The 17,505-nt window shown below is 65.6% G+C and overlaps 4 protein-coding genes across 5 annotated transcripts; 3 read left to right on the forward strand and 1 right to left on the reverse strand.

The window, feature by feature from the left end:
• The first annotated feature begins 314 nt into the window (after nt 1–314).
• On the forward strand, nt 315–2,884 carry KXD1 (KxDL motif containing 1). Its single transcript, XM_058040983.1, has 5 exons — nt 315–511; nt 786–886; nt 970–1,122; nt 1,511–1,557; nt 2,450–2,884. Exons 2-5 carry the CDS (start codon nt 792–794, stop codon nt 2,680–2,682), a joined length of 528 nt encoding a protein of 175 aa, XP_057896966.1. The 5' UTR covers nt 315–511; nt 786–791; the 3' UTR covers nt 2,683–2,884.
• Nucleotides 2,885–3,546: 662 nt separating this feature from the next.
• Nucleotides 3,547–4,691, forward strand: UBA52 (ubiquitin A-52 residue ribosomal protein fusion product 1). 2 transcript variants are annotated; one of them, XM_058040825.1, is made up of 5 exons: nt 3,547–3,638; nt 3,961–4,079; nt 4,172–4,258; nt 4,349–4,451; nt 4,551–4,691. In XM_058040825.1, the coding sequence occupies exons 2-5, from the start codon at nt 3,977–3,979 to the stop codon at nt 4,642–4,644; spliced, it is 387 nt and encodes a 128-aa protein (XP_057896808.1). In that variant the 5' UTR covers nt 3,547–3,638; nt 3,961–3,976; the 3' UTR covers nt 4,645–4,691. The 2 variants fall into 2 exon arrangements, with proteins under 2 accessions (XP_057896808.1, XP_057896809.1); XM_058040826.1 differs by having other exon boundaries at nt 3,572–3,647.
• A 622-nt stretch (nt 4,692–5,313) lies between these two features.
• On the forward strand, nt 5,314–7,645 carry REX1BD (required for excision 1-B domain containing). The gene is made up of 5 exons (XM_058040929.1): nt 5,314–5,342; nt 5,887–5,969; nt 6,390–6,594; nt 6,680–6,768; nt 7,133–7,645. Exons 1-5 carry the CDS (start codon nt 5,340–5,342, stop codon nt 7,203–7,205), a joined length of 453 nt encoding a protein of 150 aa, XP_057896912.1. The 5' UTR covers nt 5,314–5,339; the 3' UTR covers nt 7,206–7,645.
• Nucleotides 7,646–8,099: 454 nt separating this feature from the next.
• CRLF1 (cytokine receptor like factor 1) lies at nt 8,100–16,484 on the reverse strand. Its single transcript, XM_058040783.1, has 8 exons — nt 16,403–16,484; nt 11,644–11,922; nt 10,055–10,184; nt 9,595–9,764; nt 9,208–9,365; nt 8,968–9,136; nt 8,532–8,721; nt 8,100–8,415 (listed from the first exon to the last, which is right to left on the reverse strand). Exons 1-8 carry the CDS (start codon nt 16,482–16,484, stop codon nt 8,100–8,102), a joined length of 1,494 nt encoding a protein of 497 aa, XP_057896766.1.
• Between the last annotated feature and the right edge of the window lie 1,021 nt (nt 16,485–17,505).

Below are 17,505 nucleotides of genomic sequence, written 5' to 3' on the forward strand. Positions count from 1 at the left end.
GTCCGGTGGGATCGGGGTCGGGGTCGCGGCCCCGGCCCGGTACCGTGGGGGGGGCGGCCCCGCGCCCCCCGCCCGCCCCACGTGACCGCCGCGCGCCCCCCGCCGCTCCCACCTGGCCCGCGGACGCGCGGGCGCTGGCCCCGCCCCCCCCGCTCCTATTGGCCCGTCCCCGCCCACCGCGCGACGCCATTGGGCGGGGAGCACGCTCGTCAGCCGCGCGCCCGCGGCGGCCCCGACACCTTAAAGGGGCCGCCAGCAGCACGGCTGCCCTGGGGCTGCGGGCGGCGGGGCCGGGGGCTCGGCGCCGGTACCGGAGAGGCTCCGTGATGCCCGCAGGGGTCGCGACCCTCTCACCTGGCCGCTCTCCGGGACTTCCGGCTCGGCGCCGTGACGCAGCGGGGTCGCGCCCCACGTGACCGCACACCCGGAAGCGGCGCGGAGCGGCCGCCGGTGCCGCCCCCGGTACCGCCGCCGCTCCCGTCATGTGAAGCGGCGGGACGGGCTCCCGCAGGTGCGCGGGCACTGCTGGGGGGAGGCCCCGGGGACACCGCTGCAGGCCCAGGCCGTGACCCCGAGGGAACGCGGGGCTGGCGGCGGAACCGGGGGCGGCGGGCGGCCGGGGGACCCCCCGTTACCGGCGTGTGGGGGGCACGGCGGCTGGGTACCCGGCACTGGGCGCACGGCAGGGCGGAGGGGGTCCCGGTATCACGGAGGGTAAGGGCAGGGTCTCCGTTACCGGCGCAGGGGCTCCGGTGCCCCGGCTGAGCCGCCCCGCGGTCCCGCAGGTCACGATGGAGCCCTCGGCCTCGCAGGTGTTCTGCGGGAGGGTGCTGGCCATGGTCAACGCCGAGGACGTGAACGCCATCATCCTGGCCCAGAAAAACATGTGAGTCCCGGGGGGGACAGCCGGTACCGGCACCGGGAGCCCGCCGGGATCGTTCCCGAGCTCCCGGTGCCTCCCCCGCGCAGGTTGGATCGCTTTGAGAAGACCAACGAGATGCTGCTCAACTTCAACAACCTGTCGAGCGTGCGCATGCAGCAGATGAGCGAGCGCTTCCTGCACCACACCCGGACCCTGGTGGAGATGAAGAAGGACCTGGACAGCATCTTCCGCAGGATCCGGTGGGCACCGGGCGGGAACGGGCCCGGAGGGGCTGGGAGGGGCTGGCAGGGGCGGGCGGGGTGTCAGAGCGGGGCACAGTTGGGAGTTTGGGGGGCTGTGAGAAGGAAAACCTGGTGGGGAAGGGATAAGATGTGATGGATGGAGGTTGGAGCTTTGGGTTTCCAGGATCCTGCTCTGGGTGGGCTCTGCTGCCGTGGGAGCTGCTCGGGGTGGTCACAAACCACAAAATGTGGGGTTGGGGAGCACCCTGTGTGCTCGGGATGGGGTGTTCTGGGCTTTGGGGTGGGAATGCTCGGCTTTGGGGTTGGTTTGCGCTGCCCAGGGAGCTGTGGGGCTGCCCTGGATCCCTGAGCTCCCCACGGACTGGCATTGCTCTCTCCTCCCCAGGACGCTCAAGGGGAAGTTGGCAAAGCAGTACCCGGAGGCTTTCAGCAGTGAGTGATTCCTGACCCGCAGATCTACACAGTCGTGGCGTGGTTTGGGCTGCAGGGACCTCAGATCCCACCCAGTGCCACCCCTGCCGTGGCAGGGACACCTCCCACTGCCCCAGGTGCTCCAAGCCCTGGCCAGCCTGGCTTGGGCACTGCCAGGGTTCCAGGGGCAGCCCCAGCTGCTCTGGGCACCCTGTGGGAGGAATTCCTGCTCATTCCTTCCCAATATCCCATCTAGCCGTACCCTCTGGCAGTGGGAAGCCATTCCCCTTGTCCTGGCACTCCACACTCAGTTCTCCTCCTGTGGGAAGACTCTCTGTTCCTGAGGGATCCCTCAGGAATCACAAGTCCCCATGCTGGCCCGTGGCTGCTTCCCCAAAACCCAGCAAACTCCTTAAATCCATTAAATCCACTTGCAAGAGCGGCCTTGGGACCTGGGGAGCGGGGCTGGATCCCAGAGTGGGGGCTGGAACTTGGAAAAAAATTCCAACCAACCCCCAATTTACACCCTGTAGGGGTTTTTTAACCCCTACAAGCTGCAAGCTCAACCAGGGAATCCCTCTCACCACAACTCTGCCTCCTTCTCCCCCTCAGACATCATCCATGAGTCCCCCATCCTGGGGAACTTGCAAGAAATTCCAACCAACCCCAAATTTACACCCTGGCGATTCACTGGGGATTTTTTAACCCCTGCTGCAACCACACTCAGGGAATCCCTCTCCCCACACTGCTAACCTCTCCCTCAGACATCCACGAGTCCCCCATCCTGAGAACTTGCAAGAAATCCCAACCAACCCCCAGTTTACACCCTGTAGGGATTTTTTTAACCCCTGCTACAGCCACGCTGATGCAATCCCTCTCCCCACACCCCCAACCTCTCCCACCTCTCCCTCAGACATCCACGAGTCGCCCATCCTGGAGGACGACGACGACTTCGACCCCGTCCCCAAGAGCACCACGACCACCATCGCTACCTCGGAGCAGAGCACGGAGTCCTGTGACAGCAGCCCCGGCCTCATCTCCCCCACCACCAGCCAGGAGTTTGAGGATTTGTCGCAGGGCCCCTGCGAGGGCCCGGCCCTGAACGGACAGAGTCTCACAGACAAGGACACGGCCACCCTGGACTAGACCGGGAGCCCCTGTGGAACTTTCTAGCCTGTATTTATAGCTGTGTGTCGCTCTTTTGGGGTTTTTTGGGGTTTTTTGTTTTTTTTTTTTTTCCTCTCTTGGGAAGAGGGGAGCCAAGGCTGGGAGAAGCTGAGGGAGGAGGAAGGTGTAAAGCCACCTTCAGGCTGGCTTCAGGGGGAATCAGTAAATCCTGGGTTGGAAATGCCTCTTGTCCTCCCTCCTTCCTGCGCTCAGGAGAGCCGCTACACTTCACCCTCCGTGTAGATTCTTTGGCGCAGAAAAGCCGTTTTTGGGGCAGAGATGTTTGTGTTTTGTAAGAAGCGTTGTCTCTGAGGCTCCGTGTGCCCGCCAGCTCTGTCCCTGCTGCTGATGGACTTGTGCTGGCTGAGTTCTCACTGCTGGCTGAGCCAGAGCCGTGTTTCCCTTTGCTTCTCACACTCAGCCCTCATACGGAGCTGCTGGTGGCTCCACAGGAAGGTTCCCAGCAACTGGAGCTCTTCAGATCTTTCTGTGGTGTGACGGAGGAACTGCTTGGCTTTGGGGTCCTGAAGGCCTGCGAGGGGATGAGAGGGGAATGGGGGACTGGAGGAATGGCTGCTGGGGCTGATCCTGGGGCTGTGGGACCAGCACGGGGGTGGCTCTGGGGCTGTGGGGCCGCTCTGGGGTCCATGGCGTCAGTGTGGGGCCGGTCCCAGGGCTGTGGGGTCAGGGTCCGGTTTGGGGGGTCGGTCCGGTCCCAGCTCCGTGCGGACGCTCCCGTGCCCTGTCCCGCGGTGCCGGTGCCACCCCGGCAGCGATAGAACAGTGTCGGGGCGGTACCGGGGCTGTCGCGGGGCGGTACCGGTGTCCCCGCCGGAAATGACGCAGCCATCGCGGGCGGTACCGGTGTCCCCGCCGGCAGTGACGCAGCCGCGGTTCCGGCCCCGCCTCCCTTTCCCTCAGCAGCGAGGCCGCGGGTGCGCGCGGTGCGGGACCGGAGCGGGCCCGGGGCCTGGGGCGGGGGCCCTGCATCCCGGGAGGGGGGCTCGGGACACGGGCAGCGGGGGCTGGAAACCTGGGAGGGGCCCTGCGTCCCCGGGGACGGGACTGGATCCCGGGGGAGGGCCCCGAGACCCGGGGTGGGGCTGGATCCCGGGATCCCGGGATGGCGGGGCTGGATCCCGGGAGGGTGTTCGGGAGCGGGGCTTTGAGGGGCCGGGGAGCGGCGGGGCCCTGCCCGGGGGCGGCACACGGCCATAACGGGGCCGGCCCGGCGTGACGCGGCCGCCGCTACCGCAGGTGAGACGGTGCCAAGATGCAGATCTTCGTGAAAACCCTCACGGGCAAAACCATCACCCTGGAGGTGGAGCCCAATGACACCATCGAGAACGTGAAGGCCAAGATCCAGGACAAGGAAGGTACAGGCAGGGCCGGGAGCGGCGGGGCGGCCCCCGGGGCTCCCCCGGTGTCCCCGCCGCGGTGATCGTGTGATTGATCGTGTGTCCCGCAGGGATCCCCCCCGACCAGCAGCGCCTGATCTTCGCGGGGAAGCAGCTGGAGGATGGCCGCACCCTCGCAGACTACAACATCCAGAAAGGTGCTCCCTGCACCCCGGGGGTTTTTGGGGGGCGTTTTTGGGGTACCGGCTGCCCTTTTCCCCCGGTGTGACACCGGTGTCTCCCCGCAGAGTCCACCCTGCACCTGGTGCTGCGCCTGCGAGGGGGAATCATCGAGCCCTCCCTGCGCCAGCTGGCCCAGAAGTACAACTGTGACAAGATGATCTGCCGCAAGTACGTCCCCGTGCCCCCTCCCCGTGTCCCCTCAGCCCCTTCCTGCAGCCCCCAGAGCCCTCCCCGGGGCCAGGGGCTCTGCTGACCTGTGCTCCCCAGGTGCTACGCCCGCCTGCACCCCCGCGCCGTCAACTGCCGCAAGAAGAAGTGCGGGCACACCAACAACCTGCGCCCCAAGAAGAAGGTCAAGTAGAGCCCCCAGCCCTGCCTGCGCTGGCTAATAAAGTATTGCAACGCTCAGCCCCGCGTTCTGGTGGTTTTTTTTAGCCAAATTGTGGTGTTCAGCAAATGAGGGCCGTGCTGGAGCAGCATGGAGGGTGGAGGGAGGGAGGTGGTGGTGATGGTGGGCAGTGCCTGCAGCAATGTGGGCACAAACTGGGACCCCCTGCCCACCCACGGGACCCCTGGCCGTGTGCACACAGCAGATGGACACTGGGATCGCACACAAACCCCCCGTTAATGCACTGGGACCCCCAGCCGTGGCGGGTGACTGCCACCAGAACCCCCTACACGGCCCTGCTCATGCACTGGGAGTCCTCTGCTCACTTCTGGATGGACAGCGGGCCCCCCTGCCCACTTGTTGGGACCCTCAGCCAGGTGTGGATGGCACTGGCTCCATCCTGGGATCTCCGTTTTCAGCGGCAAATGCATCGGGACCCCCGGCCGCGTGTCCAGGGACAGGCACCGGGACCCTCTGTTCACGGAGCCCCCACTGCATCTCCCTGCCCATCCAGCGGGACCCCCGGCCGTGTATTCGCAGCACAGACGCTGCACCGACCGTACCGGGCACCGGGGCTGGCGGCGCTGCCGCTCGGGGCCTGCAGGTGGCGGCGGAACCGCGCTCCGCCCCGCGGGCCCCGGGCCTGCGCCGTGCGGCCGGGCCGGGCCATGGTGAGCGGCCCCGGGAGCGGGACGGGAGCGGGAGCGGCCCCGGGGGGCGGCAGGGGCGGCCCGGGCCCGCGCGGGGTCACGGCGGGCGGTGGATGCGGGGTCCCGGTGCCCGTGTGTGCTGCGAACCGGGGGATCCCGGTGCCGGTCCGCGGACACGTGGCCGGGGGGCTCTCGGTGCCCGCCTGGGCTGTGTGAGCACGGCCGGGGGTCCCGGTGCCGCTCCGGGCGTGCACAGAGAGGGGTCCCGGTGCCCTTCGGTGTCGCGGGCACTGTCCGGGGGTCCCGGTGTCAGCCCGGTTCGCGCACGGGTGGCCTGGGGGCCCGATGGGTGGGCAGGGGGATGCGAGGGGTCCCGGTGCCGCCTGTGTTGTGTGCACAGGGCCGGGGGCTCCCGGTGCCGGTGCCGGGCTCAGCTCCAGCCCCGCGGCCGGAACCCACCGGGGACCCCCGGAGCCGGCGCTGGGGTGATGCCGCTGGGTGACACCGCCTCTGCCCGGTGCCGTTACCGGCTCACCGGGGCCACCGCGTCCCCTGTGTCCCGCAGACGGGCGAGGCCGTGCGGGAGCTGCTGCAGCGGCTGCGGGAGCTGCAGGGCGAGCGGGTCGAGACGTACCGGCTCTTCGAGGAGTGAGTACCGGCACCGGGGGCGGCACCCACCGGGGCGGGCGGGGCGCCCCCAGCAGGGAACCGGATCCCCGTCGCGATTATTTTGCATCCTGTTGGGACGGGGCCACGGGGATGGCTGATGAGCTCCAGCTGGCAGCGGGGCTCTGCGCTGGACACCTGAATCCTCTTTCAGCATCCAGCGCAGGATGGACTTCCTGGGATGCAGGGCTGAGAGCGTACAGGATGGAAAAACCCAAACCCCCGGCTTTCCCTCCCAAAAAAAAGCGGTTTCCAGCCCTGTCCCGTGTGAGGGGTGAGGCTGCCCGCTCATGCTGCCGAATCCAGCAGGAGCAGGCAGGAAAACCCCGCGGGTGGTGGGCGGCAGAGGGGGCTCAGCTCCGGGATTGGTGACCGCGGCTTCCCCCCCTCACCTGTCCGCAGGGGCCACCGGGCGTACCTGAGCAGCGCCCCGCACTATGACTTCCCGCGGTACCGGCAGCTGGTGCACGAGGTCACGGTGGCGTTCAGCGGCATCTCCCGGGAGGTGCTGGCCATCGCCGGCCGCCTGCGGGACCAGCTGGGCCGCCCCGAGCTGGCCCAGCACCTGGCCCGGCTCCAGGACAGGGAGCAGGAGAAGCTGCAGCTGGTGGGTGCTGGGCTGGGCTGGGCTGGGCTGGGGGGGGTCCCTGGGGCTGCTCTGGGGGTCTCAGCTCCCGTGGTGTCCCCCACAGACGGCGCAGCTGCAGCTGGCCCGGCAGCAGGCACAGGACCAGCCCGAGGTGGACGCCCATCAGCAGGAGGTGCAGGAGCTCAAGCACAAGTAGGTGGCGGCCCCACTGCTGTGCCCCCTCATTTTGGAGCCCAGAACCCCAGTTCCATCCCCTCCTGGCCCTGCTTGGGGATGGCACCCCCTCCCCAGCCCGCGGGGTCCTGGGGTGTGCTGAGCTGGAAGGGACACACAGAGGCCACGGAGCCCAGGCCAGGAGCCCCTTGCCTGCCTCTCCCTGCCTCTCCCTGCGGCCCAGGGGGCCCAGATGGTGCCGTCGGGGTCTGGCGGCGCTGCGTGGCCGCGTCCCCTCGGCCTCCCCGGGCTGAGTGTTTCATAAACAGCGCGGGGAAGGCGAGGCGGCCCACATAATACGCTCCATATGGGCTTTATTTATAGTTTCCATCCGCTCTCGTAGGCTAATTAAAACCATTGAGGCAATCAGCGAAATTCTCCAGGACCTTAAGTACGATTCGGAAGAAGTTGAGTGATGGGTGTCCCCGTGGGAACGGCTGGAGGGGCCGGCCTGCTGGAACGGGGGCCCCGCTCGTCCCCCGCCCGCCCCCGGCGCACCTTGGCAAGGTGGGCATTGTCCTCTGGGCCCCTTCTCTGCAGCACAGGCTGGAGGGGTGGAGGAGCTCCCTCTGGGACGAGAGGGGTCCCCGCAAATCCTGAGTGCCCCTCAGCAGCGGGTCCGGCGTGGGGCTGGTTCCCCTCCCCGGCTGTGCCAAAGGCAAAGCACAGCCCGCAGTGCCAAGGGCTGCCGTGCCAGGCCTCCATCGAGCTGGGCACTGTCCCTGCTGCCAGCTGGAGTCCCACGGGCAGCAGCCCCCCCAAACCACACCTCGGAGGCAGGCTGTGCCCCCAGCCCCACTGCAGCTCTGGTGCTCCACACGGGCTTTTTCTATGGTCACCCCAAATAAACCTGTCCCCACAGAGCTGGCCTGAGTGGTGTGATCCCTAGGGTTCATGTAGCCCCCTCTGCCCCAGTGCCAGCCCCTCCGCCTTGTCCCGGTCCCCTGGGAGCCCCGGCACGGGGTGACAAAGGCCACGGGCCCCACTTGGCTGCCCGCTGCATCCCCGTCCCCGCGCAGCGCTGCCGCTCCGCTGACGCAGACCCCGCTGGGGTTTCAGAGGTTTATTGGCATTAAGCTTAAATCTGTTCCTAATTGACTGAAATGGAACCAAAATAAGGCTGGTTTGAATCAAAACCGGAGCAGGCACTGGGCAAACCCCAGCAGCCTCCAATCAGCCCGCGTGGCTCCCTGGGGACGGACCCCTCCGCGTGCTCGCACGTGGGACCCTGGCGAGGAAAAGGCCAAAATCGCTTCCCGGGGGGAGCTGCGGCGAGGGTGGGGTGCCCTGGGAAGCGCCCGGCGCCCCGTTCATGCCAGGGGCGGCTCGGGCTGGCGGAGCCAAGGCCCCGCGGTGCCTCCCCCGGCCGGGCAGGGCTGCGGGCTCCCCTCGCCGCCGCAGGGCCGCGGTGCCGCCGAGCCCCCGGGGCTGGGCCAGCCCGGCCCCCCGAGCTCTCCCCACCCCGCTCCCCAGGGCTGCGGGGCCGCGCTGCGCCCCGGCCGCCTCCCGGCGCCCCCGCGGCGGGGCCGGGGCGGGCGCGGGCGGTCCCGGGTGGGCGCCGGGCGCCCCGTGCCATCCTGCCGGCGCTCGGTCCCCCGCGGGCTACAGCTTATCGCCGGGAAGGACCTGCGGAGAGGAGCGGAGCCCCGCGTCGCCCCGGGGTCGGCGTCACCCCCCAGCATCCCTGGCGTGGGGGGTCACCCCGCGTCCCCACCCGGCCGGGGAGAAGAAGTGCGAAAGGCTCCTTACCTACCTGGTTGCGTGTTTTGTGCGATTTCTGCAGCCACACGCGCCACTGGTCGTAGAGCTTGATGCCGAGGTTGGAGCAGCCGTAGGCGTGTTTCTTCACCCAGCCGAAGAACTGCTTCAGCTCCCGCCGCAGCGTCGTGTTCTGCTCCCCGCCTTTGGGGTCGCAGCCCCCCGCCACTCGCTCTGCGGGGACAAGGGGGGCGGTGGCACACGGGGGGACGCGCCTCGACCCCCCCATGGCCACCGTGCCGTGAATGGGGAGAGGAACCCGAGCAGGTTCGGGCTCCCGGCTGGGAAAGCCGAGCTCCAATCTGGCTCCTTTGCAGGAGATCTGGGTGCGGGGCATGGAGCGGGGCAGGGCCCCAGCACATTCCCCGGGGGCTCGGGGAGGCACCGGCGGCACCGGGGAGCGCTGCCGGCCGCACTCACCGCTGCGAGGCGTGGAGGCGGCCGTGGGGTTGCTCCAGTCGCTCCAGATGCCGGCCTTCTTGGAGCCGTAGATGCTGAAGGGGTTGCAGCGCACCTGGACGAAGTAGACGGTGCCGGGGCGCAGGCCGGCCAGGCGGCACGAGGTCTGGTTGCCCACATCGTCCACCACCTGCAGAGGGACGAGATGGCAGCGCCCGCACCCTCGCCCACCCGCGCTGTGCCCAGACCGTGCCCACGCACCTTCCACTCGGAGCTGTCCTCCACCCGGTATTGGATCTGGTACTTGGCTTGGAAGAGGAAATCCTTGAGCGCCGGCGGGGAGCTCCAGCGCACGCTCAGCTGGTCCTCCAGGTCGCCCACCCGGCTGACGTGCACGTCGGACGGAGGGTCCGTGGTGACTGCGGGGACACGGCAGGGCTGGCCCGGGGCACGGCGGGCAGCGCCGCGGGGCCGCGAGGGTTAAGGAGCCGCGGATGTGGGAGCGACTCGGAGCAAACAGCCTAACTCGATTAGGAGCAATTCTGCTCACATATCGCCCATTTCCTGCTGCCCTCGCCCAGCCCAGCCCGGCCGGCCGTTCCCCGCAGGGTCACCGGCACCGGCACGGCGGGGACACCCGCGGCTCACCCACGTCCAGGATGTCCAGCATGACCACGTCAGACACGGCCACCCCCAGGCGGTTGGAGGCCTCCACCCAGATCTCGTAGGGCGTGAAGAGGGCCAGGTCCTTGGGGATGTGGCAGGAGTAGGTGCCGGCCGTGTGGTACTCCTGGCAGGTGTTGTCCTGGCCGTACCACCTGCGGGCAGGCGATGGGTGAGGTGCTGGCACCGCTCCCCCATGCTCCCGTGGGTCACTTTTTGGTTTTTCCACGCTGCCAGAATTGGGGGACTGACCCCGTGGTTCACTCAGTGATTCCCAACTCACCCAGGCCCACAGCAGCTTCTCCTCACCCTCCCCAGCTCCATGAGGAGACTCATCCCAGCAAAGCAGGGGCCAGCCAGGAGGCATCGAGCTGCCCTTCCCTGTTTCCCATTAAATCCCACCCCAAAGTTTTTAACAACAACGGGGATGAAGGTGAGCACCCACCTGCGCTTGTACTTGAGGGTGTAGTTGGTGTGCAGGAAGGTCTCCCCTTCTGTCCCTGGCGCCCACTTGCAGGTCAGGTCCTTCATGTTTTTGGACCAGCAAGTGATGTTGACTGGTTTCTCTGGGGGTACTGGCAGAGACAAAACCCAAAGAACAAGAGGTCCCAGAGCTGTTTTTTTCCAGCCACGGAGACACAAGCCCCAAGTCCAAGCTGCGTTCCCAGCTGAGCCTCTGTGTTCCCGGGAATGTGTAGCGACCCAAAAAACAAACCCGAGCTGCATTCCCCGTTCCGATTCCGTATTCCTGGGACAGAGCATCGGCCTTAAAATAGCCCGAGATAAAATCTTACGATTATTGGTTCGGACAAGCGCGTTTTAACCGAGGCTTTGCCGAAACAGAGCTGCGCGCGGGTCAGGGCTCCACCAGAGCAGCTCCTGGCACGCTTTGGTGAGAACCAGCACGCTGATTCCTCCCTGGGGATCCCCGGATTCTCCCCCATGGGGGAGGCGCATCCCAGTGCTGGCCAGACCCCCGTACAGAGCAGCTGGACCCTGGCACAGAGATGGACCCTGGCACAGGGTGGCAGGATCCCAGGACAGTGACCAGACTCTGGTACAGAGAGGCTGGACCTCAGCACAGAATGACCGAATCCTGGCACACAGTGACCAAACCCTGACACAGAATGACCAAACCCCAGCACAGTGACCAGACCTTGGCACAGAGCAGCCAGACCCCATCACAGAGTGACCAAACCCTGACACAGAGTGACCAGATCCCGGCACAGAGTGACCAAACCCTGACACAGAGTGACCAGACCCCAGTACAGAGTGACCAGACCCCAGTACACAGTGACCAGACCCCAGTACACAGTGACCAGACCCTGGCACAGTGACAACACCGCAGTACAGAGTGACCATGCTCCAGCAAAGTAACCAGACCCCCGCACAGAGTGACCAAACCCCAGTATGGAGTGACCACACGCCAGCACAGAGTGACCACACCCCAATTCAGAGTGACCAGACCCCAGTATGGAGTGACCAGACCTCAGAACGGAGTGACCAGACCCCAATTCAGAGTGACCAGACCCCAGTACAGTGATCAGACCCCAGCACAGAGTGACCAGACCCCAATTCAGAGTGACCAGACCCCAGTATGAAGTGACCAGACCCCAATTCAGAGTGACCAGACCCCAATTCAGAGTGACCAGACCCCAGTACAGTGACCAGACCTCAGCACGGAGTGACCAGACTCCAATTCGGAGTGACCAGACCCCAGTACAGTGATCAGACCCCAGCACAGAGTGACCAGACCCCAATTCGGAGTGACCAGACCCCAGCACAGAGTGACCAGACCCCAGTATGGAGTGACCAGACCTCAGAACGGAGTGACCAGACCCCAATTCAGAGTGACCAGACCCCAGTACAGTGACCAGACCCCAGTATGGAGTGACCAGACCCCAGTACGGAGTGACCAGACCCCAGTATGGAGTGACCACACCCCAGCACAGAGTGACCAGACCCCAGCACACATTGACCAGACCCCAGCACACATTGACCAGACCCCACCGCGGCGCGGCAGCACCCACGTACATCCAACATAGAGGCAGGAGCCGGCCAGGATGCCGCCGTCTCTGCTGTGGCACACCAGGTTGTCCCCCGACTGCTGCCTGGAGCCGTTGAGGCGGGCCAGGGCCACGCTGAGCGTGGAGGGGCCCAGCGCGGCGTAGGAGGCGGCCGGGAGGCGCCGCCCGTTGAGGGTCCAGTACAGATCCTCGGCCCGCAGCCGCGTGTCCGGGCTCACCGTGCACGTGGCCACCAGCGAGGAGCCGATGAGCAGCGTGGGGTCCTGCGGGGAGATCACGGCGGGGTCTGCAGCCGGAGACAGAGCGGGGAAATCGGTTATGGGGGCTTGGCGCTGAGCTGGGCAGGTTAGAGCTGCGCAAGTGTGTCTGCTCGTCTGCTTTCCATTGATTTAAAGGCCTCGATGTCTCCTCTGTGCTCATTTATATCTGTTTAAGTGCATTGTTTTGCTGTTTTGCATCAATTTAAATCGTCGCGTCTATATCAATTTAAATCATCGTATGTGTTTTGTGTTAATTTAAATACGTCGTTTAGCTGTTTTAATCGATGTAAATCATCGCGAGCCTATACTGATTGAAATCACACATCTATTTTATATAGATTTAAATCATCCCATATCTATTTTATATCAATTTAACACACTGGTTTCCATTTTACATCTATTTAAAGACACTGGTTTCTATTTTACATTGGTTTAAATGTGTTTCATATCTATTCTTTACTTCTGCACATTTATACCTAAAGACATTTTATATCTTTTATATCTCTTTAAATACGCTTTGTATCTATTCTGTATCTCAATACACACCTATTTTTTATCTATTTAAATACTCTTTACACCTACTTTTATATCTACATTTTATATCTAAAACATTTTATATCTATTTTTATATCTGCATCTATTTCAGAACTTTAAAAATACTTTTCCTATCCACTTTTTATCTTTATTCTCCCCAGGGCTGGGGCGGGGCTGGCTTGCAGCCTTTCGGAAGTTTTTCCGCGACAAAAGGATTTCACAAAAAAAAGAAAATTCGAGGGGATTTTCCAACACTGCCAAGCTCCGGCATTTCCCCCCGGATCACCTCGCCCAGGGGTGAGAAGCGCTTCCCAAGAGCTCCCTCCTCATCCTCACCATGTGCTCCCAAATCGCTCTCCCCTCAACACCCTGGGTGTGCCCAGGCTGGGGGAGCCCCTCAATGGGGGGAAATTCCCATCCTGGGACCCCTCCCCAATCCCCTCGACACCCCGGGTGTGCCCAGGCTGGGGGAGCCCCTCCATGGGTGGAAATTCCATCCAAGGACCCCTCCCCAACCCCACTGTTCTCCCGTCGACACCCCGGGTGTGCCCAGGCTGGGGGAGCCCCTCAATGGGGGGAAATTCCCATCCTGGGACCCCTCCCCAATCCCCTCAAGACCCCGGGTGTGCCCAGGCTGGGGGAGCCCCTCCACGGGGGGAAATTCCCATCCAAGGACCCCTCCCCAATCCCCTCTACACCCTGGGTGTGCCCAGGCTGGGGGAGCCCCTCCACGGGGGGAGATTCCCGTCCCGGTTGACCCCGGCCCCCTCGGCTGCCCCGGCCCCGCCGCTCCGTGTCCGCCAGCCCTTATCGGCTCCATCCGCACGCGCCGGGCTAATATTCCCCAATTACCTCCCGGAAAGTGCCGCGACCTCCCGGCCCCGGCGAGCCCCGGGCCCCGATCGGCTTTCAGCGCCCGCCGCCCGCCCCGGCTCCCTCCGGGCGCTCCCGAATCCCCGCACGATCCCAGCGCGGGGCCGCCCCCCAGCCCCGCAATTAGCGCTCCCAAATCCTCCTCACTTAATTGGGAGGCTTAATTAGGAACTGCCGCCGAGCTTGGGGGTGCTGGTGAGGGGGGGGGAAGGAAATCCAGCGGGGAAAAGCACCCCAAATACGCAGGGATTGGTGCCAGGCACCCGCGGCGCCCCCGGATCGGTACCCGGTACCCCAAACACCCGCGGGACGGTGCTGGGGACTCCGGGGTACCCCGGTGCTGATGGATCCATCCCACCCCCCGAACAAACCCTTCCCAAGGGCGGCCAGGCCTCTGCAAATCTCATCCCCCTCTGTGCCCACCCCGCTCCGACCCCGAGCCCGGCTCTGCCGATAACACACCCAGCGCTCCGAGCCCTGATTCTGCTCAATCTTAATCTAAACAGCCCCAGAAACTCGCACGAGCACCGTAAAACAGACACGTTTCCCATCCTCCGAGCAGGACCCTCTGGAGGGGCCAATTTTCTCTCTCTCTCTCTGTATTTTTTTTTTCCCTGGATTTTGGTTTTTTTTTTTTCCTTTCTCCAAGCAGGAGCCTCTGGAGGGGCCAATTATATACATATATATATTATTTTTTTTTCCCCCTGGAATTGTTTTACCCCCTCAGCACGGCCGCAGCGCCGAACATGTGTTTTAAAAGGGAAAAGTGTGAAGTTTTCCGATCGGAGAGGAAAGGGCCGGAGAGACGCAGGCAGGCTGTGGAATGTGCAAGTTGCAACGAAAATACCTGCTCGGGGGTTTTATGGCTTCTCTATTGCAAAAAAAAAAATGCTGATCAGGTGCTAAGTAATGCTATAAAGTAAAACCACATTTCCAAGGTGTCGGGAACGTTTATGCTTTTCTTCCGAAGGGCCGGATTTCATTTTGGTTTTATATCGGAGTTTTAAGGGGTTGGCAAAGAAAAGGGGGGAGGAAAAAAAAAAAAAGCTCCGATAAGTGTCAGAGATCACGCAGTTAAAAAAGATTTATTGAGCTGTGCAGGGGGTTAAAGGAAAATAGAAATAATTGCCCTGAAGAACAAAAGGGAATTTGGGAAGCTCTGAATTCCACAGGAAAAATAAAATTAAATATATATGTGTAGTTTGAGCTCCTCTAACACTCGAGCAGCGAGGTTTGCGGGCAGACACGGTACCCAGAAATGCTTTATCCCTCTTTTCTACCCTGCTCTCCAGTGGTTTTTTCCCCTTTCTCATCCCCGCCTGGCATTTCTCGTGCCCATCCCTGGGCTCGAGGAGGGATTTATAAAAAGCCCAGGCATTCCAGCGCGGCCGAGCTGCACCGAGGGGAAACTTTCGCTCTCTAAAAGGAGATTTGGCTTCGCCTTCGCCAGCGCCGCCCGTCGAGGGGGCAGCGCTGCCCCGGACCCCGTGGGGAGGGGGAAATGGGGGTCGGGGGGGAAAGGTGCGGGCTCGGCCCCACCGAGGGTCCGGCCGTGGCGTCGGGCGGCTCCCGGCGGGATCAGCCCCTCCGGGCACCGGGCGGGCACCGGGCGGGCACCGGGCGGGCACCGGGCGGGCACCGGGACTGGCCGCTCTCGCTAACGGAGGGGTTTTGGAGCGTTCCTCCTGCCCACCCCATGGCTCCAGCAGCTCCTGCCCCAGTGAGCGCCCTCAGGCTCCCCGCCAAGGACGGGGCTGGGTCGGGACTCCGCGCCGGTGGCCGGGGAGGGGACGCGGGAGCCGCCGGGCGGGCGAGCGGTGCCGCTTGCGGCGGGTCCCGTTGGCCCGTCGGAGCGGAGAACATCCACGGCCCTGAGAAATTCCCATCATAGGGAGGAAGCCGAACTTCCTTTCCTGCGGCGGGGAGCGGGCAGCGGGCAGCGGGGAGAGGAGCGGGGAGAGGAGCGGGCAGCGGGCAGCGGGACCTCGCCCTCCCCGGGCTGCAGCGGGGGCAGCGGCCGGGAGCGGGACCGGGGCTCGGTCGGGTTTGGGGCTCTGTGGGGAAGGGTCGGGACCCCGATCCCCGCGTGTCCCCCCATGGCCAGGGGGACCCCGGTCCCCGCGGGGCCGAGGCCGCCCCGCAGCCCAGCCCACAGGTGGCACCTCCCGGCCCTGCCACCGCCGGTGGGGCCCCCAAACTGGGCATCACCGAGGGGCCCCCAGGGGCATTTTATTTTTTTTTTGGGGGGGGGTCGTTGTTTTCCGTGGGGCGGGGAGGGAGATCCTGGTTGTCCTGGGTGGGAAAAGGGGCTTCATTGTTCTCTGGGATGGGGGCGGCTCTCCGGGGGAAGGGGGGACCCCGTTGTTCTCGGCAGGGGGAGGGGGCTCTCAGAGGCTTTGGGGGGGGCAGAGGGGGTCGGTGGCTCCCGGGGCTGCCGGGGGGTCGCGTGGGGAAGGGGTTCGCTATTGTTCTCCGGGCCGAGGCCGGGGGTTTCCATTGTCCTGGGTGGGGAATGGAGCCGCATTGTTCTGCGGCAGGGGGGGCTGCACGGCGGGGGGGGGGACAGGGGGAGCGGCCCCCTCGGGGTCCCCGCTCTCCGTGGGGAGAGGGAGCACTCGCTGCTCCGGGCCAGGGGGGCTCTCCTCGCTGCTCTCGGGGATGGGGGGCAGCGCTCAAAGGTTCCTCCATTGTTCTCTGCGGGCAAGGGGCGGGGGGGGTCGGGGATGGGGGATCCCGGCTGCCTGTCGGGAGGGGAGGGGGGGTCCCGGCTGCCCTCCGCGGGGGGGTCCCCGTCCTCCTCCTCCTCCTCCTCCTCCTCCTCCTCGTCCTCCGGCGAGCGCAGCCCCGAGGTGCGCCCGGGACCGCTCCGCATCCCGGGGCCGGGGGGGACGCGGCGCACGGAGAGGAGCGGACAGCCCCGGGGGGCTCCGCATCCCGGCAGCGCTGGGGGGAACGGGACACGCGGGAAGCAGCGGCGGAACCTCGGGGGGCTCCGCACGCCGGGGCCGGGCCCGGACGGGAGAGCCCCGGGGGGCCCCGACGGGACCCCCGCCCGCCCGCGCCCACCTTGCGGGAGCCGCCGGGGCCGCCGGTACTCACAGGAGAGCGGCTCGGCGCGGGGCAGGCGCGGCAGGAGCAGCAGCAGCAGCGGCAGCATCGCGAGCGGCGGCGGCGGCGGCATGGCCTGCTCCGGTGCCCGTCGGTGCCCGGGGCGGCGGAGCGCACCGGCACGTCCGGGGAAGTCCCGAGCAAGTCTGAGCAACCCCCGGTTACCAAAGCCCCAACTGCCGCCCTGGCCCCGCCCCGGGACCGCCCCCGGGGGGGCAGAAAGCCACCGGCCCCGCCACCCCCCCCCGCCATCGTCCCGCTCCGGTACCGGCCCCGGGAGCGGCCCCCGCCCGGTGCCCGCCGCCGCCGCGGGATGCCGGGCCCCCCCGCCCTCCCGGGGCCGCGTCCCGCTCCCCCCGACCCCCCCGGTAGGTGAGTAAGAGCCGCTCCGGGGCCGCCGGCCCACGGGTGACTCACGGGACCCTCCCGCGCCCCCGGGGCCGCGCTCGCCGCCGATCGCGCCCCCCCCCGCGGCTTCCCCACGCTCCGAGCCCCGCCGGGATCCAAACCCCGGCTGTTGCTTATTTCTGGGCTGGAAACAGGAACATCATCCCACAAATCCCCGTGTTTTCTATCGAATCCATCATCTCGGGGCTTTCCTCCTCAAAACCCCAAGGAAGTGGAAAAAACACCCCGAGTTCCCCCAGGCTGGGGCTGCGTTTGTCCCCGGGGGCGGTGGCGTGTCCGGTAGTGCCGCCAGCACCGGGACAAAGCCACCCACTCGGGCATCCCCCCGTGCCCCCGCCCGGGGTCTCGGCGGCACCGGGAGCTGTGCAGACCCCCGGGCAGCTCAGAGACCCCCGGGACAGCGGGTCCCGGCCACGGCGAGGCCGCTGCGTGTCCCCGGCTGGGAGGAGAGGGGACCCCGCTCCCTGCCCGCTATGGGCACGGAGGGTGGCAGGCGACACGCGGGTGGCCCGGGCTGCCCCGTGGGCTCGGGGCCGGGGGGTGACACCGCGTGGGGCTCCGAGGCGTTGGGCAGCACCAGGGATCGCAGAGATTAAAAAACACAATAAAAACCGAGAGGGGGAGGGAGCCCGAACAATGCCTTTTCCCATCGTCCTGTTTTTTGGAAGCTTCTGAACTGTTTTTGT

This window comes from Melospiza georgiana, chromosome 26, assembly GCF_028018845.1.
Source record: "Melospiza georgiana isolate bMelGeo1 chromosome 26, bMelGeo1.pri, whole genome shotgun sequence".
Classification (NCBI taxonomy): domain Eukaryota; kingdom Metazoa; phylum Chordata; class Aves; order Passeriformes; family Passerellidae; genus Melospiza; species Melospiza georgiana.

Excerpts from the sequence above, each read along its gene's own strand:
- CRLF1 (XM_058040783.1), bottom strand. The coding sequence starts at position 16,484 with ATGCCGCCGCCGCCGCCGCTCGCGATGCTGCCGCTGCTGCTGCTGCTC. Across the intron at positions 9,366-9,594 it reads GCTGGACATCCTGGACGTGG|TCACCACGGACCCTCCGTCC; the intron begins GTGAGCCGCGGG and ends GTGTCCCCGCAG. Across the intron at positions 8,416-8,531 it reads CGCAACCAGGTAGGTAAGGA|GTCCTTCCCGGCGATAAGCT; the intron begins GCCTTTCGCACT and ends TCCTCTCCGCAG.
- KXD1 (XM_058040983.1), top strand. The coding sequence starts at position 792 with ATGGAGCCCTCGGCCTCGCAGGTGTTCTGCGGGAGGGTGCTGGCCATG. Across the intron at positions 887-969 it reads ATCCTGGCCCAGAAAAACAT|GTTGGATCGCTTTGAGAAGA; the intron begins GTGAGTCCCGGG and ends TCCCCCGCGCAG. Across the intron at positions 1,123-1,510 it reads AGCATCTTCCGCAGGATCCG|GACGCTCAAGGGGAAGTTGG; the intron begins GTGGGCACCGGG and ends TCTCCTCCCCAG.
- REX1BD (XM_058040929.1), top strand. Across the intron at positions 5,970-6,389 it reads ACGTACCGGCTCTTCGAGGA|GGGCCACCGGGCGTACCTGA; the intron begins GTGAGTACCGGC and ends ACCTGTCCGCAG. Across the intron at positions 6,595-6,679 it reads AGCAGGAGAAGCTGCAGCTG|ACGGCGCAGCTGCAGCTGGC; the intron begins GTGGGTGCTGGG and ends TGTCCCCCACAG.
- UBA52 (XM_058040825.1), top strand. The coding sequence starts at position 3,977 with ATGCAGATCTTCGTGAAAACCCTCACGGGCAAAACCATCACCCTGGAG. Across the intron at positions 4,080-4,171 it reads CAAGATCCAGGACAAGGAAG|GGATCCCCCCCGACCAGCAG; the intron begins GTACAGGCAGGG and ends TGTGTCCCGCAG. Across the intron at positions 4,259-4,348 it reads AGACTACAACATCCAGAAAG|AGTCCACCCTGCACCTGGTG; the intron begins GTGCTCCCTGCA and ends GTCTCCCCGCAG.